Source organism: Neovison vison, chromosome 9, assembly GCF_020171115.1.
Source record: "Neovison vison isolate M4711 chromosome 9, ASM_NN_V1, whole genome shotgun sequence".
In the NCBI taxonomy this organism is placed as follows: domain Eukaryota; kingdom Metazoa; phylum Chordata; class Mammalia; order Carnivora; family Mustelidae; genus Neogale; species Neogale vison.
The window spans coordinates 97,889,080-97,908,104 of NC_058099.1; the positions used below are offsets into that span (position 1 = coordinate 97,889,080).

The 19,025-nt window shown below is 57.2% G+C and overlaps 1 protein-coding gene across 1 annotated transcript in view; it reads left to right on the forward strand.

The window, feature by feature from the left end:
* FGD3 (FYVE, RhoGEF and PH domain containing 3) overlaps positions 1 to 19,025 on the forward strand; it is a 48,600-nt gene that overhangs the window by 11,907 nt on the left and 17,668 nt on the right. Inside the window, exons 2-6 of the mRNA XM_044266048.1 lie at positions 9,703 to 9,854; positions 10,503 to 11,035; positions 15,556 to 15,645; positions 16,235 to 16,371; positions 17,885 to 18,041. Coding sequence (XP_044121983.1) covers positions 10,553 to 11,035; positions 15,556 to 15,645; positions 16,235 to 16,371; positions 17,885 to 18,041 — 867 coding nt within the window. The 5' untranslated portion in view covers positions 9,703 to 9,854; positions 10,503 to 10,552. The remainder of the gene's footprint in view (positions 1 to 9,702; positions 9,855 to 10,502; positions 11,036 to 15,555; positions 15,646 to 16,234; positions 16,372 to 17,884; positions 18,042 to 19,025) is intronic.

The window sequence follows — 19,025 nt, forward strand, 5'->3', positions numbered from 1 at the left end:
GCAGTGCTCCCACCCCGTGCCCCTCTGCTCCTTGTGCTCCCCTGTCCTCATCCACCCCTGTGCTCCCTCCTGTCCTTACTCTGCCCCTTGCTCCCTCTGCTCCTCTGTGTTGTGCCTGTTGAGCCCCAGCCTATATCTTGGCTCTGTGCTGGCTTTGCCATGGGGACAAGCCATGAGAAGAAGTGGAATTTTAAAATTTGTGGCTTCATCATGGTCATATAAAAATTATTAAATTTAGGGGCCCCTGGGTGGCTCAGTGGGTTAAAGCCTCTGCCTTCGGCTCAGGTCATGATCCCAGGTCCTGGGATCGAGCCCCACATTGGGCTCTGCTTAGCGGGGAGCCTGCTTCCCCCCACCCCCTCCTGCCTCTCTGCCTGCTTATGATCTCTGTCTGTCAAATAAATAAATAAAAATCTTTTAAAAAATTATTAAATTTATAAGTAGACAATATGGTTACATGGTTAAAAAACCAAAAAGATCCAAGAGAGCGCTCACTTCCACCCTGGCTCCATCCATAAGTTAGCCATTTTAAACAGTTTTTAAATTTTTCAAACTTATGGAAAAGACACAGGAATTCATTGATCAAGTGTCAATAATTTGCCCTGTTTGTGCTTCCCCCACGTAGAGAGGGAGGCACGTTTTCCCAGAAGACCTGGCAGAGCTCATAACTAGAGCGTCTGGTGACCAGGTACTTCATCCCATTCTAGTGACTGGCTGTGTCTGCCCATGAGGAGGTCTGGCCACTCTGCCCATTAGGTGCTTCTCTGTGCTGAGCGGGAACCACGTGGTAGACAGGGGTGGGGTGGGGGGGACAAGGACTCCGGCACTGACTTCCTCATACTCGTGTGTTCCTTGTGTGCGAGGCGCTGCCCCTGGGGGACTCTATGGTGACCCCCTGCCAGCAACAAGGCTGCCAAGGTCCAAAGAAATCCCTTGTTTCTAAAGAAGTATGCAGGTGGGGACAAAGTGGCCGCTGCTGGAACCAATGCAAGAGCTCACGCTCTGAGCTTTGTAGGGTTCGGCGTCTTCGTGCATTTACCTTCCTGGGGGTCACGGAGCTGCCCCGTGACAAGGGTGCTCTTCTGACCGTGCGTGGGCCCCCTCTCAGCTAGGGGATCCCGCTGCTCAGGCCTGCTGGGCCCCCTGAGGGTCCCAGTGTTGTGTGCCCACAGGTCTGTGCAGCCCACGAGGCGAGGTGGAGGGGGCAGGCAGCGGCCTCCATCGCCTCCACCTCCAGACGGGAGCCGTTAAACCACCACAGGCCGTGGTGCAGAGGCTCACGGGGGCCTGGACGGCTCTCCAGCCAGTCTGGCTTCATTTTCACAGAAGAGGCAGCTGGGGAACCAGTGAACTTGGGCGTGTGACGATGCGGAAATGTGAAGCCGCTGTCTTTGGTGACCTGTGTTGCAAAACCAGCAAAAGGAAGTTGTGTTTTGCTGTTGCCTGAAGTCAGCCCCGGGCAGAAGCGCACGCTCCCAGGGAAGGCAGGTGAGTGGTGCTAGCCCCGGGGTCTTCACCAGCCACCAGAGCCCATGTTGATCCTCCAGGGGCCACTTTTGGGGACAAGGATGCTCTGAGCAGGAGCGGCTTGGGGTGGTGGCTCCAAGGCCGGAAGCCATGCAGTGGTGGGTGAGTGGCACGTCCATGCTCCTTTGGCTCTCGGGTGCCCCTGGCTTGATTTGTGAAGAGCCAGCAGCAAGCGTGCCATCGGCCGGGACAGCACTGGCTGTTGTCTGGGGTGCCTGGGACGCCTGCTAAGATGAACTGAGCCCCGGAGGGGCCGGGGTCTGAGGCTGACCCACATCAGGGTGACCCCCACATGGGCCCAGCCTGCGCACCTGTCACCGAGGCCCGGGGCAATGTGGGTCTTCCTTTACCTGAGGAAGGGTGAGTGGTCCACATGGTCACTAGGGGGCTAGGCCTTTCCACAAAATGTGTGTTTCTGGAAGGTTCCTCTGCAGTCAGATGCCGCTGAGACACTGATAGGGCTTGGCTGTTTCTGGAAGGTTCCTCTGCAGTCAGATGCCGCTGAGCCACTGATAGGGCTTGGCTGTAGTGGTTACCGGGGAGGAGGACACCCTAGGATGCCGATAACACCGACTCGGGGGGGCTGGGGGCGTACTGGGGGGCAGCGGGGTGGAGCCAGATACCACCATGTTCTGTAGAGTTGGGGGGTGCGTTCAGGGGCACAGCTGTACCCAGAGCACTTGGCTCCTGGGACCCTTGGGGCTTGCAGGCAACTGGCTGAGTGCTTGGCCACTCCTGAAGGAGAGGAGACAGAGGGAGCTCTGGGCCTTGGCCTGCGCACTGCCCAGCTGGGCCCCACTCAGACCCTCAGAGCCCGACAGTTCGCTAGGGCCAGGCGGGGCGGGGCGGGGCCGGTGCTCAGGGAGGAAGTGGTTTGGCTCCAGCTGGGTGTTTGCAGGAGGCCAGAGGCCCTGGTTCCGCTCCTTGGGTTTGACGTCAGTCTCCCCACAAAGGCCAGCACCTCCGAAAGTTCAGGGGCCCCAGAGCTGGACAGGACTGTGTGCTCTGACACACAGAGGCCTGATCCTTGGTTAGTCTGCGAAGGCCAGAGCTCAGATGGGGGGCTAATGGAGGCCTTGAGGACACATGGGGCTTTGGTGTCCTGAGCCCAAGAGCCCAGGGACTCAGAACAGTGACAGGGGAGCAGCCGCTGGTCTCAGCTGGGAGGCTAGGAGCACCAGCCTCTCCACATCCTTCTAGGTGGGCTCTCATGACCCCCACTGACAGATAAGCAGAATGAGGCTTTACCTCAGTAAAGGGGGTGATGTGGAAGTCAGACTGTGGGACAGATGTGAAACCAGCCCTGAATGGAGCATCACTCATTTGCACGGTCCCTTGGGCCCACGGCTGGGAGACCCATCCTGGCTCCAACCCCAGCGTTCTACCTCCTCCGTCTCCAGATACATGTCTCCAGACGGCTGGACTGATTCTTCTTTGCCCTGCTTCCTCTCTCTGTCTGGGGCGCTGTTCCCTCTGCCTGGGACGGTATTCCCCCCGCCTGAGACACTGCTCCATCTGTCTGGGACGCTGTTCCCACCGCCTAGGATGCTGTTCCCTCCATCTGGGGTCCCACGTATGGTGGTGATGGTTGGTCACCAGATACGCATGCAGTGAGGAGGTTGGTGATTAACCTTCCAGTTGGCTCTGGGGGTTCCGATGGGCCCCCATGAAGCCCATGTATGCCCAGGACCTGTGGCTATAGCCCCTACAAGTGTGTGGCTTTGGGAGCTTGAACCTGTAGCCTGGTCTCCCTTTCCTGCAATAACCTAGTAGGTCACTGTGCAGTCCAATGAGACCTATACTCGCGGGGAGGCATCCCCCAGGGCGGCAGTGAGAGTGACCCCAGGAGGGGGTCTGGGGGCGGCAGTGGAAGTGTATGTGCGGAGCTCCCCACAACCCCATGGCACTGACCCCTGGGGTGGGCAGCGCCAGGCTGCATGCACACAGGCCAGCCCTGGGAGCACGGTCAGGATCTCTGTGCAACTGGAAATTTTTGGAAGGTTCTTGTCTGGTCGTTTCACTCGGTCTTCTGGTGAACATCTCAGACTTAAGCAAAGGTGAAGTTGTGTGGGGAGCCCGGGGCACCAGCAGTCGGCCTGGGACCCCTGCCCCAGGCACGCAGCCCAACAGTAGGTCACCCAGCATGTCTCCAGGGCTTCGCGGGCCCGCCCAGAAGCAGCGGGGGCTGCGGCACAGCTGGTTACCGTGTGGGGACCTGCATGTCCACAGCGGACAGTGATGCGGTGCCTATATTTACAGTCCAGGTGATGGCGAAACAAACGCAGAATCAGAAATACAAATAAAGCACACGAGAATGCGAGTGCTCACAGTAGAAAATAAAATTAGGAAGAAAAGACGAGCATTAAGTAAATGTAAACGTGAAAAGATTAAGTGGAAGCAGCTCAGGCGGTCAGTTTTGCAGGCCCACCGGGTCCGTGCACGTGCTGTCCTGCGTGCTGTGAACCCTCGCGTGCCGTGCAGCCCTGCGTGGGTACGTCCTTTGCGCTGTGCACCTGTGCGCCGTGCAGCCCCATGCGCATGCGTCCTGCGTGCCGTGCAGCCCTGCGTGGGTACGTCCTTTGCGCTGTGCACCTGTGCGCCGTTCAGCCCCATGCGCATGCGTCCTGCGTGCCGTGCAGCCCTGTGCACCTGCATCCTGCGTCGCCTGTGGCCCTGTGTTGTCCCGTGCGCCTGCGGCAGCTCTTCTGTCATAGCTTCTTTTTTTTTTTTTTTTTTAAAGATTTTATTTATTCACCTGACAGATAGATCACAAGCAGGCAGAGAGGCAGGCAGAGAGAGGAAGGGAAGCAGGCTCCCTGCTGAGGGGAGAACCCGATGCGGGGCTCAATCCCAGGACCCTGGGACCATGACCTGAGCCGAAAGCAGAGGCTTTCACCCACTGAGCCACCCAGGCGCCCCTGTCATGGCTTCTTGAGGAGACGCAGTGCATTTCTGGGCTTGCTGTCTGGGAGCCTCTGGTAAGCTAGCATTGAGCACACAGAGTAAGTACTGTGCCCTGGCGCGGCCTCACCAGGTCCTGCAGGATGGAGCCGGTGACAGGGACCTGGGAGCTTTCGGCTGTCAGTGGCTGAAGCCCACCAGCCTGGCAAGCTGTCCTGGCGGTGTAGGTCTGCTGGGCGGCCAAACACGGAGGATGTGGGCAGTTCGGGACCAGGACTGTGCCTGCCTCAGGCTCTGGGAACTTTTGCAGGGCCGTTATGTCCGTTTTAGGCAGGAGAAGACTGAGGCTCAGCAAGTACAACTTGTCCCTGTGGCCTGGCTGGTGAGTGGTAGCAGCCCATCACTCTGGTGCAAAGCCTCAGGCCAGCTGCTCGACCACCTCCCACATTCACACAGGAGGACCCATGATGCCCCTGTTCGCTCTGGGGAGGGGGGCACGTGGGGGTGCCGCATGGAGCATGGGCTGCAGTCTGTCTCCTTGGGGTCTTTGTCAGGTTGGCAACCCCCTGGGGTCTGTGTCAGCGCCCCTCCCCACCCCATTCCCTGCTCTGTTCGAGCCCCACCCCCTCAAGGGCCAGGTCCTCGTCAGAACACGAGTCTCAGGGGGGCACCAGGGGTTTCCAGGGTGTGCAGAGGAACGGCCAGGGCCCAGGCAGGCAGTAAGTTCTAGGCATTTCAATCACCGCTGTCTTAGCCGTCAATCACACAACTTCTGATGAGAATTTTCTAAAACACACTCTTTTTTAAAGCTGTTTATTGATGGTAGAGTACATGTAACATAAAATTTGTCATCCAAACACCGTCCAGTGGCGGTGTTTGCATGTGGTGCCGCCGTCCTCACTGTCTGACTCCAGAATGTTCTATCTTCACAAACTGAGACGGCGTCATTAAACACTACTGCCCCCCAGCCCCCGGCGCCGCCATCCACTCTCTGTCTCTGTGATTTGACGACTCCAGGGACCTCACACGGTGTCTGTCCTTCTGGGACGGGCACTCAGCCTCGTGTCCTCAAGGCCCATCCATGCTGTGGCAGGTGTCAGGACGTCTTCCCTCTTGAGTGCTGAGGAATGTTCCATCACCAGTATATCCGCAAGCTGGATATGCCCCCCTAAGTGCTTTCAGTTCTTCTGCGAGAAGAGCATTCTCGAGGACTGGATGTTGGGATTCGGTATTGGAAAGACAGCCGCATCTCTAAGAAAAGCTGCAGCCCCCCCAGGAGCCCCCACCGGGGCCATCCCGCCCACAGGCCGCTGCCCACACGGGTATCTCAGCGCCACAGGGGTCGAGCGTTTATATCCTTTTTGGTTTTCTATAACTTCTAAGTTTACTAAAGAGGACGGCTCGCTCCATCGGCTGTTGAAGGCGTGGTAACTTTAAGCGATGGTGCGAGCTGATGAGGGCGTCCCAGCGCGGGGATGGCGCCGTGAGGGCCTGCCTCCTTTTTTCTGTGCTCAGCATGCCCTGCAGCCTGTCCCCAGGTCCCGCCGACCCCGACCGCATCCCAGAGCACATGGCACCCCACGGTCAGTGCCCGTCTCCATGTGCTCAGCAGACAGGGTGGAGACCCCAGGCTGAGGCCCCAGGACGAAGGTTCTGCTTCTGGAGCCGAACCCTGGAACGCAGCAGCTCCGGGTCGCAAGCCTTTCTCACTGCTGCATGGCCTCGTGGATTCCACAGCCTTGTCTCCCCGCCTGGACCTGTGTGCAGGTTCCGCAGGCACCCCTGGTGTATTTTCAGGCTCGTTCAGGTGACCTGTTGCATGGGAACCACCACTCGAGCGTGGTGGGCAGAGAGCAGCCCCACTGAGCACTGTCCTCTCGCACAGTCCTGGGGCTGGTGCTGGTCAGGGTGGGACAGTTTCCGAGGCCGGCCGGAGGTGGCTGCTGTCGGTGGAACCATACGGGGAGCCAGGTGCCAGGCAGCAAGAGACAAGAGGGAGGTATTTCTAGTCTATGTGCTGCCGAAGCGAGCACAGGAGGGTGGTATTTCTAGCGGGGGTTCCCGTGTTGCTCCCGAGGAGGGGACAGCTGGCAGCGGGTGGGGTGGGGCCATGCTCAGCCTTGTGGTCCATGCCCAGGAGTGTCCCTGCCTGTCTCGGGCAGCCACGGGGCAGTGTCAGGGCTCCAAAGCCACTTACATGGTCCAAACACCCTGGACGTTTAATTTCTCCATCTTTTTCGAGCACCTGAACCTCCCCCAGGCTCAGTGTTAGGGCTTTGATGCTGGACGGTGGCACCCTTGGGTGTCAGGGGCCCTGAGCCCTGGCTGTGTCCTGCCGTGTTTGTACCTCCCCTGCAGTTGGGAGCTCAGCTAGGTGACTCAGCGTTTCTAAGGTGAGAGCCAGGGCTGGGTAGAGAAGGCTGACCATAGCTCCGAGTTCCTGTGCTCACACCCACCCCCACACTGGCCCTGGATGTGGCAGTGTGAACCAGGATCAGCCTTGGCTTCCTTGTCTGAAACACAGGACGTCACCCACCTTGGTGTCTGTGAGTGAGTATCCAGAAGTGCTGAGCACAGCTCCCGGCACATGGTGTGTGTGGGTGCGTGTGTTACAGAAGCACGTGTGTAGGTGTGAGCATGTGTACATTTGTGTGTTCCCTTCCCAGGGCCCCCTGCTCCCCTGTGCGGTGCAGAGGGCAGGTGGGAACTGGGCTGGCCTTCCCTGGTGCTGATCTTGGACTTGGAAAAGCAGCAGGGAGATCAATCCCAAGGTGAACAAGGCCCTGGGCTGTATCCCACGCCTTCCTGAATCAGATTGGGGGAGCAGTGGTCTCTGTTGTACCCCACACTCTGCTCCCTGTGGGATGTCTTTATGTTGAACTTCGGGCTTTCCCGTCTGACTGAGCTGGTTCTGCCACCCTTGGAAGAAGAGTTGGTCATGGCTCAAGGTCTCCAGGGGATGGGTGCACCCCAGTCCTCTGGATGAGAATGACCCTGTGGGCATCAGGGCTGCCAAAGGTTCCCCAGGCTATGGGGTACCACCTGTGCTCTGCTTGACCCCCGTCCCTTCTATAAAATTGGCACTTGTGGGGAGGGTCCTGGGTGCCTCAGTGGGTTGAGCATCTGTGTTCCACTCCAGTCGTGATCTCGTGATCTCGGGGTCCTAGGACTGAGCCCCATTGCTCGGCAGAGAGCCTGCTCCTCCCTCTTCCTCTGTCCCTCCCCCTGCTTCTGTGCTTGCTCTCTGGAGCTCTCTCTCTCCAATAAGTAAATGAAATCTTTTAAAAAATGGCACTCGGGGAATGTCAGCTGGGTAAGTTGGCTCACGCCTGAGGCATCGCCGTCTGTGCTGTGTACTGAGACAGAGGACGGCACACGTGCAGAGTGCAGACCCGAGGTGTGACACGTGTGTGTACCCGTGACGCAGTCTCCCTGGTCAACACAGCGAGCCCGTCTGTGGGCTGTGACCACAGGCGCACATGCGTCTCCTGGAGCTCTGTGCAGCCGGAAAGGCGGGTGTGTACCTGGTCTTGGGCAGGTGGGCATCTGCCGCGCTCAGGGCTCAGCGTTCTGCAGGGCCTTCTCGTGTCCCCAGCATTTGCTAGAATTCACCCTGGAGCCTTCGGAGCCTGGAGCTTTCTGTGTGGAAAACTACTTACAGACATTTCTCGTGCTCGGTGTTGGTTGAGACCCTTGGCTCTGTGGGTTTACGACTTCCGTTGACGCAGGAATGCTGTGGTCTGTATTCCGCAAACACTTCCCGCCACTCCCCTGTCCGGAGTCCGGTTACGCCTCTGTTTGCCGCGGGACGTTCGCTCACATCGCTCTGTCCATCTGTGTGTGCTTCAGTGTGGATGGTTCTGTCGCTGAGACCTGCTCGCTGTCTACAGCGTCCGGACGTCCCTCTCCCGCAGGCCTCGAGCTCTCGTTGGAGGCTTCCCCTCTGGAGGCTAGAGGTGCGGCCGCCCTGGCTCCAGCTGCTCTTGAACGCCGTTCGGGGAGCCGTGAGGCTGCTAGGAAGCAGGTGGGCATCCTGGGACCCGAGCAGAGCTCCCCATGCGGTGGACCGCCTCCCCCACTGGTGGGGCCCAGCTCTGCCCTGCCTGTGCCTGGCCACTGCTGTTCCCCCAGCGGCTCCTGCTCAGTCTGACGGTGCCCTCCCACGTGTGCCAACCATCTTCAGGGACTCTGCAGGCCTCGGCCCCCTGACAGGGCTCTCCTGCCGGTGCTCTGCCCGTGATCTCCACCTCCTTGGTCTCCTGTCCTGTCCCTGGGGTCCGTCCACGTGGGGCTGGATCCATGCAGGGGTGGGATGCGAGGAGGGCGCACCGCTCCGGTTTCCACCTGCTGGGGACGCTGTGCTTCGCTGTGTGGTGGGGGGTGACCAGAAGCAGGACCCCCGGGGGTTGCCAAGGCTCCCCTGGGGCCAGACGCCGCGTTTGACACACAGAGGCTGAGCGTGGGGCCCGCATTCCAGCGGCACATCTGCGGGGCTCTGTCGTGTCTGCATGCTGGGACCTTGGATTTACCTCCTGTGCTATGACAGGAATGCAGTAAAGCGAGTACTTTCTGTTTCAAAACCTTCATGTTTCTCCCCGTGAAGCTCATCAGGAACAGGGCAGGGGCCCGTGGTGCATGTGCCTGCTGCTCTGGCTTTGGGGCCACCCAGAGAAAGGTCCAGCCCTGAGCAGTCTGGCCCCACGGGAAGGGGGCTGTGCGGCAGGTCTCATAGGCGGAGTCCGCCGTCCCAACGTGGAGGCAGCATGCCTGGAGGTCTTCCTGCGGGCGAGGCACTGAGGGGCAGGCTCTGGACACCGTTATGGCTCTGTGTGAGGGCGAGACGGATGCTTCTTCAGCCTGGTTGGCGAGGGAGGAGGGAGCGTGTGCAGAAGCTGTGGGCTGCTAGGCAGGTCGTGGGTGTGGACCCGGGACACCTGTGTTTGCAAGTGTCAGGAGGGAGCTTGGTGGGGGCGGGAGGTGCCCTCTGGCCCTCTGCACACCGGGTGGGACCCTACCTCCCCCAGGAAGGGCACCACAGGTGGGGACGGTCAGTTCTGGCCTGGAGGTCTGGGCCAGGCCCCCAGAGTTGTCCCTATGTTCTGGCAGGAAGCCACGTGCTCCATCTGCCTGTGGCCTATGACCTGTCCAGGGCTGGCCACGCTGGGCGGGGCCACGGAGGTGCCCTTCCACCTTCTGCCTTTGGAGCTGGCTTGACACCCGGCCACCGCGGGTGCCTGTGAAGGCAGCTTTCATGCTCCTGTCGTGTTGTTTCAGGACCCCTGTGTCAAACCTGCTGGACAGGAAGGAGATTTGCAGCCAGCCTCCCAGCCCCACTCACGCTTACCGCCTGAGGCAGCCGACCCAGACCCCGCACACGGCCCGCAGGGAGCCAGGTGTGGAGCGCTCCCTGGAGAGCAGGGTGTCAGGTGAGTGGAGTCAAAGGAAGGTTCTGGGAAATGTCGATCTCCCCTGGCCTCGTGCCCCCGGACGCTCCCACAATGGTTCTCGCCTCTCCCGTGAGGGTGTCCAGGAGAGGTGGGCCGTGAAATCAGCCAGCGGCTCCAGGGCGCTTTGTGGGGGGGGGTGGCATCTGGGACAAAGCCCTGGCCTCCCTGGGCCCGGGGCTCTGGACGATGTGGGTCCCAGTGACCCCACAGAGGGGACCCCCTCGGAACCACATCCCCGGGGCGGAGCACGCAGATGACCGGCCCGCCGCGCTCACCGCGGTTATTTCCGTGGGTGTAGTTTAAACGTGTTGTGCGGCGGGGGCTTCACGCTGTGGGATTCCTTCCCTCCGTCTTCCCCTTCTTACCTCCCTCTTCTCTTCCCTCTCTGTCTCTTTTCTTTTCTTTCTTCCTTTTTTTAACATAGAAAAAATTTACTTATTTTTAAAATAAAATGCTTTCCATTTGCCATTCCGCAAAGGCCTGTCTGGACAGGACCCAGCTGGAGCTGTGTGGGGGCTCCCACCTCCGCCCTTCTCTGGGTGGACACACCAGGGGCTGCACTGGGGGTTGCGTGCAGGGGCTGGTCCGTGCCTGGCTGGCACTGACCCTGCTCATTTCCCCCCACAGGCAGCCCTCCGGCCAGCTCCCCCTGGAGCTCAGGGAGCTCCGCTGTGACAATGGAGTCAGGAGGGGGGGCCTCAACAGCCCAGCCCCCCATTGCTGCCTTGGGGGAGCTGAACTCTGGGCCTGGCTGCTCCTCCCGGGAGCTCCCGAGGGCAGACCCAGGGAAGCTCCAGGCACTGCCACTCGGACCTAGAGCCCACGGCAAGGACTCTGACCCTGGGAGCCCCGGCAGCCCAGCTGCTGCTGGGGATGGCCCCCCGGATACAGGCTCCTCGGGGGAGCTGAATGGTGGTGCTAAGCTCCCCAACCGGGACAGCGGGATCGACAGCCCATCCTGCAGCGTGGCTAATGAGCAGTTCCCCTGCGGGGAGAGCAGCGAGGCTGGCCAGGACCCCACAGTCCTGGGGCCGCAGCTGGACGGAGCCCCAGAAGGCAAGGCCCTGCAGGAGGTGGCCGACAGCGACGTGGGCGAAGGCAGCGGTGACGAGCCCGACCCCGAGACCAGCCCCCCAGGGGACCTTGCCGACCCGGCCAAGGTAGGCCGCCCTCACGTCCTGGGGTGGCGGGGGCTCTTCTGAGGGTTCGTGAGGTCAGAGAGGCCCGGTGGTGGGTCAGCGGGGAGGGCAGGGGCTCCGGCTCCCCATGTGACGGCCTCACTCCCAAGCCTAGGCTCCACGTCCTCAGCGGGGTGCAGGGGCCCCACCCCCAGGACTCTGGCCATAGGTCTCAGGGCTCGCGGAGCCACCGCCACACCCTCCGTCAGGGCTGGCTGCCCACCTTGCAGAGCCCCTGTGTTATGACCAGGGAACCAAGGGTCACATGGGGCGTGGCAGGGGTGGCAAGGGAGCAGGCGTCCCGGGAAGCAGATGTGCCCATGCCGTGCTGGGTTCGCTGTGAGAGAGCCCTTTAGCGTCCCGACAGCACCCTGGGCTCTGGGGTCTGCACTGGGGTACGTAGGGATGAGGAAATGAAGCAGAGGGCCCGGCCCAGAGACACAGCCTGGGCAACAGGGTCCCGCAAGCGTCATAGGAGGCGCCCGATCTACTGGTCTGGTGGGGACAGTCCTGGCTAAAGGGCCCCGTGACAGAAGACAGGCCTGGCAGACGAAGGACAGCCTTGTGCCCACACTGTCGTGAGCCAGCTTCAAGGGAGCGGGCGGCTGGGAGTCACGTTTGAACCTAGGTTTTGTTATTACTCGGGTATGGAAACACCGAGAGGTCAGGGTGCGTCGGCCATTGAAAAGATAGTTCAGTTCCTTGCTTGCGGTTCGTACGAGGAGGAGCAGGCCAGGCCCCGGGGCCACACGGGAAGCACCAGAGTGGGTCAGGAGGCAGAGGGGGTGGAAACTGCGCGAGGGCCTGTCTTGTTCCTGTGGGAGGGAACAGGTGAGGCAGGGTGAGCAGGTTTAGGACTGGCAAGCCTGAATGACCTGGCGCTGCCCAGAGGCTTCCACGGTGTGTGGCACCTGGTTCTGAGTGACCAGGGCCGGGGAGCCCGTGAGAGCCCACGGAGGTGCTGGGGTGACTCTGCAGGGGCCGGTGGGCGTGAAAGGCACAGCGCGTGGGTCGACAAGGACCCGAGATGTGCAGACGCCCTATGACGTAGAAACTGAGTGATGCGGTGACTACGTGCCACACCATCGGTGGCTCTCAAGGTGCGCTCAGGGGGACCTCCGCCGGCCTCTCGTCTCCCAGGTAGTGGGGGGCAGGTGCTCACCCCAGGCCTGCTCCCCGCCTGCCCACGCAGGCTCTGGGGGACGGCCCAGGCCTTCATGTCTGCAATACGGATGTGCCAACCTTTCTGGGTCTATGTGCTCGGTCAGGCCCTGGCCTGTCCTCAGGGTGACCCTATGCCTCGCGTCCCCCACCCAGGTAGCGGAAGTCAGCCTTCGTCCTGCGGTGGAAGTCCCACTAACTGGTGGTTTTGTCATGGGGGACAGTGAATGTTGTCAGAGGCTGCTTCTGCAGCGATACAGGTCATCACAAGTGTTTCTCACGGGTGTTGAGTCTCAGAATAAACCTCCCCTGGTCCTGGTGTCCAATCCTCTTCTGTACCTTTGAGTCGGGTTTGCTGGTGTCCTGTCAAGGACTTCTGCATCAGTCTGTGCCAGGGTCGTCCATCTCCAGGGTCCTTGGAAGGTCTCTGCCTTGCTTTGGTGTTAGGGCAGTGTTGGCCTCACAGCTCAGACGTGTTGTCTCCTTGTCAGTGTTTTGGAAGCACTTGAGAGAGATTGGTATTAATTTTCCAGTGAACCCAACTGGTTCCGGGCTTTTCTTTGTTGGCAAGTTTTTCATTGCATATTCAATCCACTTACTCCTTCTTGGTCATTCAGATTTCCTATTTCCTCATGTCTTCAGGCCTGGTGTGTTTCTAGGAATTTATCCGTTGGTCTGGGCTGCCCAGTTTGCTGGAGTGTAATTGTTCACTTCAGTCTCTCATGATCCTTTTTATTTCTGTGATGTCGGTTGTAATAGTTCCTCGTTTATTTCTAATATGACTTATTTGTGTCTATTTCTTAGTTAATTTGGCTAAGGTTTTGTGAATTTTGTTGATCTTTCCAAAAAACAACTCAGGTTGATTGATTTTTTCCATTGTTTTTCTATTCTCTGTTTCATTTATCTCTGATCTGATCTCTGTTATTTCCTTCCTTCTGACTGCTCTGGGTTTAGTGCATTCTCTTTCTAATCTCTTGAAGTGTGAAGTTACGTCGTTGATTTGAGATCTTTCTTCCTTTTTCACACACACACATTTACAGCTACAAACGTTCCTCCGAGTGGCGTTTGCTGCGTCCTAAGTTTTGGTGTTTGTATTTTCATTTTCATTTGTTTCAAGCTATTTTCTAATTTCCTTTATGACTTCTTCAATTCTTCTTGAAGACCGTGTTGTTTAATTTCTACCTATCCGTGGGTTTCCCAGTTTTTCTTGTGCTGTTAATTTCTAGTTTCATTCTACTGTGACTGGAGAAAATACTTTATGTGATTTCAATCTGAAGTTTGTTAATGCTTGTTTTGGGGTCTGATATATAGACCATCATGGAGAATGTTCCATGTGCACTTGAGAAGAATGTGCCTTCTCCTGCTGGGTGAGGGGTCTGCGTCTGTATGTCTGTTCACACCCTTGTTTTCTCACTGGTATTCGGTCTACGTGTCCTGCCCAGTGTTGAAAATGCAGCACTGAAGTCTCCTACAATTGCCATGCTGCTGTTTCCCCTTTAATTCTGTCAAAGTGTGCTTTCATATATTTAGGACTTATGAGGTTTGGTGCATAGATTTTTGTTTAAACTTTTTTTTTTTAAGTCTTTTTATTAATTTAAGTCCTTTCTGCACCAAACATGGGGCTCCAACTCAGGACCCCGAGATCAAGAGTTCCACACTCTTTCTTTCTTTCTTCCTTCCTTCCTTCCTTTCTTTCTTTCTTTCTTTTTTTTTTTTTTAAAGATTTTATTTATTTGTCAGAGAGAGAGGGAGAGAGAGCGAGCGCAGGCAGATGAATGGCAGGCAGAGACAGGGAGAAGCAGGCTCCCCGCCGAGCAATGAGCCCGATGTGGGACTCTATCCCAGGACGCTGGGATCATGACCTGAGCCGAAGGCAGCCGCTCAACCAACTGAGCCACCCAGGCGTCCCTCTTTCTTTCTTTTAAGATTTTATTTATTTATTTGACAGACAGAGATCACAAGGCAGAGAGGCAGGCAGAGAGAGAAGGGGAAGCAGGCTTCCTGCTGAGCAGAGAGCCTGATGTGGGGCTCCATCCCAGGACCCTGAGATCGTGACCTGAGCCGAAGGCAGAGGCTTAACCCACTGAGCCACCCAGGCGCCCCAAGAGTCCCACACTCTTTCAGCCTGTCAAGTGCCCCTGGTGCATAAATATTTCTAATTGTTTTATCTTCTCAGAAAGTTGGTGCTTTTATCATCATATGATGTTCCTCATTATATCTGGTAGCAGTTTCTTATTTACAGTCTGTTTCGTCTGATATCAGTGTGGCCGCTCCTGTTCTCTTTTGAGAAGAGAGAGTCTGTTTGCATGCCCCATCTTACCCGTCCTCCACTTCAGTCTGTGTGTGTGTCCTTAAATCTAAGGTGTCTTGTGCATAGCATGTGGTCAGATGCTGTTTTTTAAATCCATTCAGCCAATCCATGTCTTTTAATTAGGGAGTTTAACCCATTTATGTTTAAAATAATTATAGGGAGGGATCATTGCTATTTTGATAGTTGTTTTCCACACATCTTGTGGCTTTTTTGTTCCTTTCTTAGAGTCTGCCTTATTTTTTATTGAATTTTTGTAATGGTATGTTTTGATTCCCTTCTCATTTCCATTCATGTATATTCTATAGATATTTTGCTTGTGGTTACCACTGTAATTACATAAAGCCCCTTGAAGTTAGAGCCTTCTGTCTTGCACACGGCTGGCCTGTTTCCAGGACTTTCAAACTCTGGTCTGGGTCATGTCAGCACTCCCAGTTGGGCAGACAGAAGCCAGCAGTCCCTTGGGCAGCCCCCAGATGCGTCAGAGCCCTGGATGTGAGGCTCAGTCATTTCCACCCGGAGCGGGACCTCCAGCCTAGGGACTACATTCCACGTGGAACATGCTCTGCTGCCTGGGGAGGGACATGAAAGGGTGTGCTGGATGCTGCTGGTTTCCCCATTTGCTGGAATCTCTTCTTGGTTTCACCATGATGTGGAGCGATAGCTTCTCAGCTCTCTTCTGGGTTCTCACAGAGGGATTCCGCTCCATACATTGTCGGCACCATGTCTCTGGGGAAAGGAGGGCCTGTAGCATTCTAGTCTGCCGTCTTGCTGACAGCAGGCCACAAAATATTTTGATGTGGCTGCTGTAGCTGCTCTGTGGTCAAGGTCTCAGGAGGGCAGAGTTGTATCTGGGATGGTTGGGGGGGGGTTGGCAGGAGCTGTTGTTCCCCAGAAACCTTCCTGAGAAGTCCATCTGTGAGAACTGAGCCCCTTGGCCCAGCGCTAGTGGCCTCCTCTGGCCCCCAGGCCCCCTGGTCACCCCCAATGTCAGACCCGCCTCCCCAGGGACCTGTGGTTCCTCTCTCTGCAGTGCTCTGAGCCCCCGAAGCTGCTCCACATCGCCCAGGAGCTCCTGCACACCGAGGAGACCTATGTACGGCGGCTGTACCTGCTGGACCAGGTAGCCCCCCAGGGCTGGGGTCCCGCCTCTGTGGGCTGCCGGTTTCAGAGGCTGCTGAAAGGGCTGGCTGGCCCTTCCAGCTGGAGTGTGAGGGCCTTCACACTGAAACTCAGGCCACTGTGAGTCTCCTCCACAAACTCCTCCTTTTTGCTGTCTGAGCCTGGGGCTCTGGGGCCAAGGTCCTGTCCCGTCACCTAGTTGGAGGGGTTCTTCCTGGCAGTTGCATTATCTGAGCATGGAAAGGGGCTCTGGGAAGCTTGCTGTCCCCAGAGCAGTCCGGGTTTATGAGCACAGGAAGTAAACCTCTGGTGGACACCCAGAGTTCTGCCAGGTACCGCGTCCATGTGGAGCTCACAGAGCTGAGAAAGGAAATCCGGACCCTCCAGCTCCCGTGAGAGGTGGGCAGAGGCGGGACAGCAAGTCCGCATCAGCCGAGGACCGTGTCTGCCTCCCCCGCAGTCCTTAGCCATCAGTGAGCTGGCTTTAAAACCATAGGTCTGAGCCCGCTTGATGAAGCGGAGGTTCGTTAAGAAAACAGGAGCCCCTCCCCCCGGCTCAGCACCCACTGTACGGGCCTCTGTACCCCCAGGTTTTCTGCACCCAGCTGACAGAAGCCGGCATCCCTTCGGAGGTCACCACGGGCATCTTCTCCAACATCTCGTCCATCTATCGCTTCCATGGGCACTTCCTCCTCCCCGAGCTGCAGACGCGGATCACGCAGGAGTGGTGAGTGTGGCCCCAGGTTCCTGGCCACTGGGTCACGGCAGCTGTGTGGATTCTCGTGGCCAGCCTCTCCGTGCAGAGTCTGTGTGCCCGAGAGACACGCAGGCACAGGGCAGGGTGGGGGGCTGTCTCGCGGGCCCTGGCTCCTTCCCTGCACGGGCCTGGGGCAGCGCTGACCCACAGCGTCCCCACGCCTCCGCTGCTTCGTCTGCGCCTGAAAGCTCCTTTAATCCCTGCTCAGGCTCCGTGGGGTCTATGAACACCAAACAGCAAGTAAACGGACCTAGCAGGTTTGTTTTCCCTCCTTTGCTTTGGAGACTGAGGCGTTCCCCTTCCCAGGGCACTTTGGATCCTCCAGCTGCCCCCAGGGGCTGTCCTTCTGTCCCTCTGCCACGTCTGCTTGTTCTTTGTGGAGCGCCGGCTCGACTCCTGAGTCTGGATAGTAAAACATCACAGGCGTGGCCCTCTGCCTGCCACTGTCCACTTTGCGTGCGTCCCCTACTCTTCCCAGCGCTGCTGCTTTGCTCTGGCCTGTCTGCTGTTTCCTCTCTTCTCCCGCCTGGCTTTGAGCCAGCGCCCGGTCTCCTGGGGCATTGGGCTCGTCAGGAGCTCCGCCCCTTGGCTCCCCGAGAGCCCCTTCTCTCTCCCCGGTCGCCAGCCAGGCCGGCGAGTGAGGGTGCAGAGGCCAGGAGCCTTGACTCACGGGCATTCCCTCAGTTGCCCAGCCCAGTGAGGGTCCCTGTTTGCAGGTCTTCATGAGGAGCTCATTCCCCCTGCAGAACAGGTCATACTGTGTCTCTAAGGCCATCAGATTAAAGCCCGGGGCCCAGCTGACCTTCTGTCCACACTTGCTAAAAATGGGTTTTCTCCTCGAGACCCCAGAGAGACTTCTCGCGCACAGACCGCAGGGAAGAAGGCCCAGTCGCCCGCCACACAGGCAGCCCGCCCTCCAGGGACAGTGACCAGAGCTCATTCTTGTGATGCCACCCTGGTGGCTTTGTGCTCACGCCTCCTTGCTTTTTGACGTCTTAGGGTCACTTCCCCTTAGAACTGTGGTTCAAAGGTTAAAGACTATGGGTATATTTTATGCTTCTTGAAATTTATTTTCAAATCCCTGTCTGTACCGGGTTTATTATTAACCTGCTGCTTTCCAATGAGATTGTCAGCGTCCACTCATCCCACTGACATTTGCTCCGCTAAGGGGTGACATGGGGCTTCACAGATTCTCTCTGATGAGGGCCTGCCATTTGAGCGGTCGCATCCCTGCTGGCACCCCTGGCCTGGAGCAGCGGTCCTGTGTCCGCACAGCTGGAGAACCCACGGGATCCTCTCGTGTACCTCCATGTAACACGTGGTTCCCCCCTACATGGTACCAGGGAGGAAAGTAAGGCTCAGAGAGGGTGACCAGTTTGCCCACCATCACTCAGCACTGGGAGTCGGGCCATTACCCTATGGATTCCGGGTGACGTCCCCGTCCCACCCTGGCCCCTCTGATGACCTCTCTCCCCCTACAAAGGGACACGAACCCCCGGCTCGGGGACATCCTGCAGAAGCTGGCCCCATTTCTCAAGATGTACGGCGAGTACGTCAAGAACTTCGACCGGGCCATGGAGCTGGTGAGCGCCTGGACCCAGCGCTCCCCGGTGTTCAAAGACGTTGTCCACAGCATCCAGGTAAGCCAGCTGCCGGCACACGCTGGGGTCGCGGAAGCGTGGGGAGGTTCTGGGAAGCTGCGTCCCTGCTCTGCTAAATCACTCCGGGACACAAGTCCTTGTCATCCTTTCAGGGAACGGGGACCGCCTCCGAGAGGGTGTGTGGTCTGTATGGTCACTGTCGTTGGGTGGACTCTGGATCCCAATGCGACTGTGACTCCCGCCTCTCCCCCTCCTCCCTCCGTGAACCTGCCGGCCTGTGGGACCTGCTCATCCTCTGCTTTCTCCCTTCCCGCAAACAGCCCCTTCCCAGCTCTTCAGTGTCTCTTTTCCTTATCAGTTTTCCAGGCTTCTACACATTAAGAATGTCTTTTATTATCTGTCCTGTATCTTACAAGTTATTTTCCCCATTGATTTTTATTTACAACATTGTTTACTAAACAAAATTTTTAGTTTTTAAGGAGCCACATCTACCAGTTTCTTTATTAAAGCGAAGTTTTTAAAAAAGATTTTTAAATTAAAAACAACTTTTTAGAAAGATTTTATTTATTTATCTGAAAGAGAGAAGCAGACTTTCTGCTGAGCAGGAAGCCCGATGCGGAGCTCAGTCCTGGGACTCTGGGATCATGACCTGAACCGAAGGCAGATGCTTAACTGACTGAGCCACCCAGGCGCTCCACATTCACCAGTTTTTAAATAAAACAATGTTTTTTTAAATGTTTTTAAATAATGGTTCTAAAAATCTTCAAAGTAATGCTTATAAATGTATTTCCTATCCCATGATTAGATAATTTTTTTTCTAATGTTATGTTTTTGTTTAAAAAAATTAGAATTGTTATTCCAGAATAGTTTCCCGGTGGGTTGTGGTATGAGGTAAGAGTCCAGTTTTCTTCCTGTGAATAGTTGGCTACTTGTCCAATATCCTGTGTACCCTGAGCACCACGCTTGAACGTCACATGCCGCATCTGTGCACACACACGTGTGTGCCTATGTGCATTCCCACGG